The sequence below is a fragment of the Dromiciops gliroides genome, chromosome 3, assembly GCF_019393635.1.
Source record: "Dromiciops gliroides isolate mDroGli1 chromosome 3, mDroGli1.pri, whole genome shotgun sequence".
NCBI lineage: Eukaryota > Metazoa > Chordata > Mammalia > Microbiotheria > Microbiotheriidae > Dromiciops > Dromiciops gliroides.
The window spans coordinates 404,697,617-404,708,775 of NC_057863.1; the positions used below are offsets into that span (position 1 = coordinate 404,697,617).

Below are 11,159 nucleotides of genomic sequence, written 5' to 3' on the forward strand. Positions count from 1 at the left end.
CAAGAATCCTTCCATATTACTATACACAGTTAAGAGATTGGTTTATTTCTACTTGAAGATTCCCATTGAAGAGTAACCAAAATACTCCTGTGACAATCCATTCCAAATTGAGAGATCTCTACTTGTCAGAAGGGAATACACCAACAACAAAGTCTGAATTTGAAATCAATGGATCTGAGTTCAAATACTAACTAGCTGTGTGATCTTGAGAAGGCCTTTTATAAAGCCTCTCCTTGGCTTTAGATTACTCATCCCTAAAATGAGACCACTGAACATAATGCCTTCTAAAGAAACTCCTTTCCAATTCCCCATGAAAGGCCATAAAATATTGAAGACAGTTATTGTACCCCATCAAAGTTCCCTTCTCCATGTTAAATATTCCCTTGGTCTTCAACCTGTCCCCATATTGTACATTACCCAAAACCTTTAACATTATTTTTTCATAAAAATATTTTATTATTTTCCAGTTACATGTAGAGATAGTTTTCAACATTTGTTTTCATAAGATTTCTAGTTTCAAACTTTTCTCCTTCCCTCCCCTCCCTCCCTCCCTCCTCCCAAAGACAACAAACAATCTGATACAGGTTATATATGTACCATCACATTAAACATATTTCTGCATTAGTCATGCTGTGAAAGAAGAATCAGAGCAAAAAGGAAAAACCTCAAAAAAAGAAAACAACAAAAAAATAGAAATAGTATGGTTCAATCTGCATCTAGATTCCATAGTTGTTTTTTTTTTCTGGATTTGGAGAGCATTTTCAATCATGAGTCCTTTGGAACTATCTTGGATCATTGTATTGCTGAGAAGAGTCAAGTCTATCACAGTTGATCAACACACAATGTTGTTGATACTGTGTACAATGTTCTCATGGTTCTGCTCATCTCAGCATCAGTTCATGTAAGTCTTTCCAGGTTTCTCTGAAATCTACCTGCTCATCATTTCTTACAGCACAATAGTATTCCATTACATTCATATACCACAACTTGAACTTTTAACATTATTGAAAACCCTCATTTTACTTCTTCATTCTGGCATTTACTATATGGGGGATCTTGGAAAAATAATTCATGAAGCTTCTCTTGGCTTTTGTTTACTCGAGTAATCAACAAAATGAGGAGATTGAACAAAATGACTTCTGTAATTCCTTCCAATGCTAATTCTATCATCCAGTGAACCTATGAAACTTGACTTTATACTCAGCCTCATCCTTCCTCTCTGCAACTTCTGCATATTCCTGCTACTTCTTCCCCCTAGAGGAAGTGAAAAAAAATCCATTGATGCCATATGCAAGAATTGGCATAAAGAAATATTTTTTCTGGAAAGTTTATGTTTGGAAAAAGAAGATGGGTATGGCCAAACAAGGAGAGTAACAGATCAGTTCAGTTCATTCAATACATATTTACTAAGTGTCTGTTATCTGCCAGCATCTTGCTAGGTCATGAGGACTGAAAATCAAAAATAGAAAAATCCCTGCCCTTAAGGAATTTTTTTTTGCATGTGGAAAGGAGAAGAAACAACAGGTATACAGACAACTGAATACAATACATACATGTATGTATGTATGCACACACAAACATACATATATAGTCATTGTGGGGCAAGAGCATTAAACACTAAGGGAGATCAGGAAAAGCCTTTATTAGAAGTGACACAAGTTAAGGCTTGAAGGCAGAGAACCCAAGAATCAGGGTTGAGGAGCTAGAGCATTTTGAGAATGGAACAATGGCCTGTACAAATGCATGGTCACAGAAGATGGAATGTTATGCATCAAGAACACCTAATAAGCCAGTTTGGGTGGATTGTAAAGCATATGATGGGGAAATATGTCAAATGGTAAAATAGACTGCATAAAGATTATGACAACTCTAAATGGAGAGTATTCTATCCTAGAAATAGTAAGTGTCACTTAAAATTCTTGATCAGAGAGTAGTGAAATAGTTAGATCTATGCTTTAGAAAGATTACTTTAAATTCTGTAATGATTAGAATGACACCACCTGCTGGAGACTTACTATAGGAAAGGTCCACCATGAGGAGAAGGCACCTGAGGGCAAGACATGTGGCTTTTCTTTGGCATCAGGAAGTGATGTTTGCTTCTGGGAAGAAGAAGGGGCGAGGCTGGCTCTTTCGCTCTTTTTCGTGAGGACTCTGGTGGAGAGCCAAGCAAAAGATGCACTCTCCCTTTGATAGATAGTAGGCCTTTCTCTCTCTCTTCACCAAATTCTTATTCTCCTTAATAAATGCATAAAAGTTTAATTCTTGCTAAAGGCTTATAATTTATGGCGACCACTCATTAGATATTTTAGACAGACTAGTTAGAATTTTAGCCCCTTACAAGTCACATAGCTAAAAGATTAGATGAGTGAGAGGTGTGGCCATATGCAATACAACAGGTGAAAGGTGGAGGTGATGGTGGCCTGGAGTGAAGTGGTGGCCATATGAGTGAAGAGAAAGGAATTAATATAAGAGATATTGTGGAGAATTGACAAGACTACTGAGCTAAAATACAACATCACCAACTGCTTTTTGGATGTATTGAACTAGATTTCTGGGCATCTCAAACTGAAGAAATCCAAAACAGAACTCTTATTTCTTCACAAGGCTTTCCTTCTTCCAAACTTCCATATTACCATTAAAAGTACAATTCCACTTCTGATCCCAAGCATAATTCACTCCCCCACGTAGTGAATCCATTGCAAAATTTTGACAATATCTCTCATATATATATTCTCTTCTCTCCATTTATATAGCCACCCTGACCTCATTACCCTTATGATTAAAATAGTCATCTAATTAGTTCTCCTGCCTCAAGTCTCTCTGATCTCCAATACATTATCCACTTAGCTGCCAGAGTATATTTTTCCCTTCAGTATAGGTGTACCTATATAACTACCTTTTCAATAAAGAGACTTGCCTATTACCTCCAAAGTCCTCTACCTGATATTTAATGCCATTCACAACCTATACTCTTTCTACTATTTTAGTTCTTCCATACACTCTATGATCCAGCTACACTGGTCACCATACTATTCACACAAGATATTACATCTCACATTCCTATCCCTTTGAATGATTAGATTTTCCCCTGTGCTTGGAATGGTCTTCCTCTTCACTTAGTTCTCTTACTTTTCATGGCTTCCTTCAAGACAGCTCAAATAATCCTTAGTACAAAGTACCAGACCTTTACTGCCCCAGCCCACCCCACCCCTAGCCACCATGACATCCCCACAGAGATCACTTTCAATATATTTTTTATATGTACTTATTTAATAGTTTTTTCTCCATGTGAGCTCCTTGAAGGCAAGGATTATTGTTGCCTTTTGTAAAAATCAGCAGAATTTAGTGCAGTGTCTGACACATGGCAGGTAATATGCACTTTAAAAATGCTTGATGCTGGTTGTTGACTGTAACAGCTGAAGGTATTTTATGATTGTTTTGACAATTCTTATCATAGTTTCTACAAGAAAACTGGAATTGATTTCCCACGCAATAATATTTTTTGCTTATTAATGAATCAAAGTAAAATCAATTATACGAACTATTGCCTCTTCAAAGAAAGCCTGTTAAGGGCAGCTAGGAGGCACAGTAGATAAAGCACTGGCCCTGGATTCAGAAGGACCTGAGTTCAAATCCGACCTCAGACACTTGACACTTACTAGCTGTATGACCTTAGACAAGTCATTTAACCCTCATTACTCCACAAAAAGAAAAGAAAAACAAAGAGCCTGTCATCTATTCTTTCATCTAACTTTGCTGCCTTTTAATTTTTTTCTCCATCAGGCTTCACTTTAAGTAAGTGTGGGCTATACTATCTCTTTAAGACCCATTTCATACTATCCCTTTAAGACCAAGTTAGTGATGAAAAAGGTAGGAAAAATATTTTTGTGCAAAAGGAAAATATTTATATTAATTGTCAAAGGATGTGTGGCTTTGCCATATTTTTATAGAAACATTTTGACTCATAAAAGGAATAGTGAAATAAATCTGTTTTAATTTAAACTGTCAATATGTTTATGAAGAAACATTTAAGATGGAATTCTAAAGTGTTAGAAAGAAAATTAATTCTGCTGTAAAAGTTATATGTTTAATGTTATAAAGAAACAAAGAGTTTTAAATTTATTAAAGCTTGGAGAAATATAAATATAAAGCAATAATCTCAAAGATGTCAAAGGGATGTCGGACCATGCTGAAGGGCATGCTGCAGGGCAATATATTCTCTTCCAGCAAGTAGAACTTCCAGAAACTAGAGAAATGAGTTATATCTTTGCCATATGTACTTTTTTTTTTGCAGTGCAATGGGTGTTAAGTGACTTGCCCAGGGTCACACAGCTAGTAAGTGTCAAGTGTCTGAGGCCAGATTTGAACTCAGGTCCTCCTGAATCCAGGGCCAGTGCTTTATCCACTGCACCACCAGCTTCCCCCATATGTACTCTTTAAGCCCGAACCCTTTTTCTTCTGAACTATTGAGGTATGTATGACAGAGCTTACCACTATGGGGTGTTTTTTTGGGGGGCATATCAATTGTTATTACTATACCACCTTAGGGGCAGCTAGGTGGTACAGAGGATAGATCACTGGGCCTGGAGTCAGAAAGATCTGAATTAAAATCTGGCCTTGGACAAGACTGAAACAACTAAACAACAGCACCATATGACATTACTAAGTACAAATTTCTAAAGTCAAAATTAGTCTATCTGTTTATTGTTTTTCAACTGACAATTAATGGTGACAACACACTGGGATGGTATCTTAAGAAATACTATTAGAAAAAAATAATACCTCCATAGGCTGAGCCTTGAACATTAAGGGAAGAAGTAGGCAACTAAAGTTTGGGGGGCAATTTCCTTTTGGGAATAACAAAGTATCTCTAGAACTATAATCCAAATATATTGGATTCGTAAACTCCAATCCCAATTTTCTTTCCAATACTAGGAATTTTATTTTATGCATTAGCTAATCCCTGTACTTTCCATTATCTATCTGACTTTATTAGACCATAGCTGATTTAATTGCCTTCTTGATGGGTTTTGGCTTTTTTTGTAAGCTTTTTTTTTTTCTCTTTTTGCCCCATTTAACTTCAAAAATCCCTTGTCAGGGATGTTATAGACGGGGTTCCACTACACTGTTATCGAACTAGACATAGCAAGATAAAGTGTTTTTCAATTCTCCAGTTCTATAATTTTATAAATAGGTTTATCAGATGCAATACTTAGTCCAAGTTTTGATAACTTGGCATGTCATTTGTATAGCAAACGTAGACAAGAAGAGGAGGAGTGTGTATATGAAAGCAAGAAAGACAGAGACAGATGGAGAGAGACAGAGACAGGCAAATAAAGATATAGAGACAGAGAATACAGAAATCATTTTGGTAACTAAGACTTTTCTCTTATACCTCTGCAGATTTCCAATCTAATAATTGGAGGAGAATGGCAATGGGAAATAATACCATTGTGACAGAATTTATCCTCTTGGGCTTAACAAACCAAACAGAGCTCCAGATACCACTATTCATTTTGTTTCTAGGAATCTACTTAGTCTCCATGGTGGGGAACCTCGGCTTGATTTTATTAATCTGGGTCAGTTCTCAGCTTCATACTCCCATGTACTATTTCCTCAGTAACCTGTCATTCATAGATCTCTGCTACTCCTCTGTCATTACACCCAAGATGGTGGAGAACTTTGTATCAGAGAAGAGTATCATCTCCTATCCAGGGTGCATGGCTCAGTTCTTTTTCTTCCTCTTCTTTGTAATTGCTGAAGTCTACATGCTGACAACTATGGCCTATGATCGTTATGTTGCCATCTGTAGACCCCTGTTCTATAATGTCATTATGGTACCATGGTTCTGCTCCCTGCTGGTAGCAGGTGTGTACACAATGGGGGGCATTGGGGCTATTGCTCATACAAGCTACTTAGCCAGACTGTCTTTCTGTGGAGACAATGTTATCCATCATTACTTCTGTGATGTTCTTCCCCTTCTGAAGCTTTCTTGCTCCAGCACCCACATCAATGAGCTTTTGGTGATGATTGTTGGTGGATTTAATTTGTTGGTTACAACTCTGCTCATCTGGATGTCTTATACTTTCATTCTTCTGAGCATCCTTCGTATACAATCTACAAAGGGCCGTTATAAAGCCTTTAGCACCTGTGGATCCCATCTGGCAGCTGTTTCTGTTTTTTATGGTTCCATCATCATCATGTATTATACACCAGCTTCCAAAAGTGTGGCCCAGGAGAAGGTAGCCTCAGTGTTTTATACCACAGTAATCCCCATGCTGAACCCTTTGATCTACAGCCTGAGGAACAAAGATGTGATGGATGCAGTAAAGAAAATCATAAAGAGCAGAATGTTTCAAGGTCCACATAGGAAATAGCAAATGTAAAGATCATTAGAATATAGACTGTTCCTTTAATTCTTCTTAGACAGTAGAGATTCTCCTCCATACTAGGCCTCATCTTAGATAACATTGTAATGAAGGCAAGTAGAGGCCTTGGTTCTCAGTCACTGCTTCTGTCTCTGTTTGTCCTTCACAAACTGCCTCCAGGTACATAGATCCTCCCATTCCATAATTATGCATTCAGCCCTTTCTTCTTCCAAGTTGCACTTGAATATTGCACTTCAAATTATTTCAAAGCTTTTCTCACAGAAGGATCATGATAATGATTTTGTTTAGGTTTCATATTGGAGGGCAAAACAAGATCACCTTTAGGAATCCTTCCAAGTTCTCTGATTATACTCCTATACAAATGCTTATTAGCTTTTTCTTTATACCCCTGCTTCCTTAATACATGATAGGTCTTGGGGGAAGCTAGGTGGCACAGTGGATAGAGCACTGGCCCTGGATTCAAGAGGACCTGAGTTCAAATCTGACCTCAGACACTTGACACTTACTAGCTGTGTGACCCTGGGCAAGTCACTTAACCTTCATTGCCCTACAAAAACAAAACAAAACAAAAAAATGATAGGTCTTTAATAAATACTTGCTGAATTATATTTAATTGAGGACTAACTTTGTATAAATAGAAATAGTGAATCTGTTAGAATGTTTTTATTACTAATAGTGGGAAAGAGAGGAAAACAAACAATTAAACCTAATTGTGAAGCAAAGAATGAAGAAGAGATACAATGTTCTATGAGAAAAATCCCTCAGTTCTTAAAAGAATACAGGAGAGAAGTGAGCTGAAATAATGTGGAAAACTTCATAGAACTTACTGGGGTAATTGTTTTCACTGACTCCAGTCCACAATTTCACCATCACACTTAAGTATGACTTCTATTCCCCCTACCAGAAGAGGAATTCCATTCTTCTCCAGTCATCAGAAATGCTCATGGGAATGTTATTATCTAGAGACAAACACATTCAATGCAGTTGCTTCTTTCCCAGGTACATCACCTCTGGAGTGAAGAAAGTTTGAACAAGAATCTATTCTCATTTATTTCCTTGGGGAAATTTTCCTTGAGATAGTCATTGGACAAATAAAAATCTGCCATTTATTTTCTTAGAGAAGATTTCCTTGAGATAGTCATTGGACAAATAATAAACCTCCCTCCTCTAGACTAAGTGGAAAAGGTTGCTGTTATTCATGCTTCTGCCTAGGAGTCCTTGAGGTACTGAGCATATACCTTCATTCCTTCTTATTTCTTCAAAATTATCCAAATCTTTATCAGAAATGTTCCAACAATCTCACCCTTGAAGTATTGTCATCAAACTCCTGTCAACTGACCATTGCTGTAGGAATCACATTTATGAATTATTCTCATATTGTAAGAGATTGAAGAAACTTATTATCTGTCCACTGACTTCAAATTCTGACAAAATATGGCAAGGAATCAAATTTCATATGCTTGAACTAAAAAGTAGTTGTGAACTGCAGAGGTCATAGGGATGTCTGATATACTCACTGATGATTTGTTTTCACTAACTTAGTGAGATGGTACTAGAGGCAAACCCCTTTCTGTGCCCATCCTTGTAATGTGTCCTTAGATGATAGAAAGTGTGGCCCTGCTTGTTTTTTTCTTTCACTCTCCTTTTCACCTGTTCCAGGAACCTAGTTAGAAATAGCATCATGAAGGACCCTTTACATTGTTAGTTTTTTATAAATGACAAAATTTCAGCTCTTTGTGATAAGTTGATATTAATTTTATTGCTGACTAAGTCCAAGAGTAACTGTGAAGGCTTAAAACCATTGAAGGGAAAAACAGAAGTGGATATAACAGTCACACCTCACCTAGGGCTTGCATGCTCCTGGATTGCAGCCTGTCTACCCTTTGTTCTTTCCACAGACTGGATTTAGGAAAGCTCTCTTGGCTTTTCCACGGCAAAAGTGACATGCTATGTCTTTTCCTGTTTGAACCAATCATGGCCAGTAAGCTCTAAGCTTTCCAATGAATGAATAAAAAGGATAAATTAAGCACTTGGGATATACTAAGCACTGTGTTTGGAGGATATAATTCACTGGTGATATAAACACAAAAGTCAAATTGCCCTTACCTTCAAGGAGCTTACATCCTAACTGAGGGTGTTGACACATAAAAAAAGATGTAGATTAGGAATGCAGCAGGACAATCTATGCCTGAGATAACTTTAAGCCTGGCATTTTCATGATGGCAACTATTCTCAGGTAGATAGTCCTTCCTCCAGAACCAATCCTGGTGAGGTCTTCCTGTGTTGTTGTTTCCAGATGTCACTGTGGAAAATGATAGAACATGCCACCCCTGAAAGCCAGGATCCACATATCATTAACAATTGTCTTCCTCTGAGGAACTATCACCTCAGAACCCCTACACCCACTCTGCAACCTGCATTATAAATTTTTGGACTTCTCAGGTCTGATGGTTCTTAAAAAATAAAAGTCAGCCCAGCATTATTTATTATTGGAGCTTTTCCTCAATTTATACAAAAATCTTCTGCCTAAAATGGTACCCATAAATCCCATTTTTTTTTTGTAATTTGCTTCCTGTTCTCTCTTTTCCTTTTTGCTTTTCTCTCCACTGCTTTCCACTCTTTGATTTGGTAATCTAATCAGTTCTAATTGATTAAATTATTTATCTAAGCAGATCATTCTCATATTTACTTATCCAGCCATAACTTTCATGCGGCCTTTCTGTTTCAAATCTCTAACTACCTGCCTATTAGATATCTTTAACCAAATATCCAATAGACATTTTAAATTTAATATAACCAAAAAAATCATCTGGGAAAGTGATAATTTGGGCTTTACATCCAATGGGAGCAATGGGAATTTCAAAATGAGAGGCACTGTGACATAGAGGACAAGCTTTAGAATCACAAAAACCTGGATTAATACCAATCTATGATACATACTAACATTGTGATCTTGAAGAAGTTACACAATTTCTCAGTGGCCCCAGGAAACATGGAAAATAATTTACATATTAGTTACTTATTTGCTTTATTGAAAGAAATCCCTGGGAAGCCTTCACAGAAATCACTTCACACCTCTGTATACCCAGGGGTGTGGGTATGGAGGGGAACTATGAAAATATTTTATTGCTACTACTTCTGGATTTTCTCATTTTTCTGAGGAAAAATATCATAAAAATAAAACTGCTTCCTTTTGGGAAATGATACCTTTACTTTTAATGAAAATAATATTGTTGATAACATATTTTTAGATTATCTAGCGTTTCCAAGAGATCTCTTTCTCCCCACTCCATCCAAATAACTCTTCCTTGTCACACAGAATACAAGAGGAGAAAGACAGATAGAAAGAAGAAATTATAGCATTCATAAGGTCTTAGGTCAATAGACATTGTCAAATAGTCTTTGTCTAACAGGATTCTTTTCTTCCATCCCCAGGGATTCCCACTTTAACTTTTAGAGGATATGGATAGAAGAAATCATTTCATAATGACAGACTTTATGCTTATGGGATTAATAGAATAGCCTGAACTTTAACTCTTCCCCTTCTCCCTCTTTCTAGAAATATATATTGTCTCAGTGCTGAGGAATATAGGCTTACTCCTACTTGTTAGGATCAAATTTCAGTTTCACACACCCATAAACTACTTTGTTCGTAACTTGTTCTCATTGATCTCTGCTACTCCTCCATCATTACACCTAAAATGTTGGTGAACTTTGTATCAGAGAAAAACATCAACTCCTACTCAGGGTGCTTGAGTCAGTTCTTTTTTCTTCTGTATTTTCTGCATTGCTGACTGCTACATGCTAACAGCCATGGCCTTTGATCATTATGTTGCCAACTATAGCCCCCTGCTCTATAACAGGACCATGTGTGAGAATATCTGTTTTCTGTTGGTGGTAAGAGTGTATGCCAGTGGGGTTTTTGAGGCCATTATTCATACAAGTAGTCTGGCCAGACTGTTCTTCTGTGGGGATAGTATTATTAGTCATTATTCTCGTGACATTCCTACCCTTCTGAACCTCTCCTGCTCTAGTACCTACATCAATAAGCTTTTGGTGATGCTTCTTGTGGTCAATTCATTGGTAACCACTTTACCCATCTTGATCTCATATGCTTTCATCCTTTCCAGCAACTTCTGGATCCATTCTGCTAAAAGCAAGTCAAAACCTTCAGCAGTCATGCGTCCCACATGGCACTGTTGCTAGACTCTATGGCTCCATCATTTTCATATACTGTCAGTCTGCATCAACCAGAGATATTACTCAACAAAGAGTGTCCTCGGATCTATAGCATAGTCATCCCCATGCTGAACCATTTCATCTATATAGTCTGGGGAACAAGGATGTGAAGGATGCACTGATAAATTTCAGGAAGTTCTGGATGGTCTCCCAGTGCACCAAGAATAATTAAAAAGTCACTGAGACATTAAATTTGTATTCTGCTTCTTCATACTAGTGGTTTATTCCCTTTGAGACACAAATTAGATATGGATGCCATGGCAAAGTTGGGAAAGTCATATTTTTACTTATGAATTTCTTTTCTTGATTTTCTTGCCCCATCCTACACAACTCCTAACAATTTTATAGAGTTCTTCCAAGGTTTTTTCCCCCACTATAACATCCCAATATACCACTCATGTCAACATTTCATCACAACATATCTCCTCTCCAAAATTTGCCTAAGATCCAATTATCTAAGATCTTCATTTCAGATTATTGAAAGTGTTAGAAAACAAGCTGAACAACTGTTCCTTACTACAAGGAAGTACT

The 11,159-nt window shown here is 37.1% G+C and overlaps 1 protein-coding gene and 1 pseudogene across 1 annotated transcript; both read left to right on the forward strand.

Moving 5' to 3' along the window:
- Window positions 1-5,423: 5,423 nt before the first annotated feature.
- LOC122747699 (olfactory receptor 8D1-like) lies at window positions 5,424-6,377 on the forward strand. Its single transcript, XM_043993583.1, has one exon. The coding sequence runs from the start codon at window positions 5,430-5,432 to the stop codon at window positions 6,375-6,377; it is 948 nt and encodes a 315-aa protein (XP_043849518.1). The 5' UTR covers window positions 5,424-5,429.
- Window positions 6,378-10,051: 3,674 nt separating this feature from the next.
- On the forward strand, window positions 10,052-10,680 carry LOC122747700 (annotated as a pseudogene).
- The last annotated feature ends 479 nt before the right edge of the window (window positions 10,681-11,159 follow it).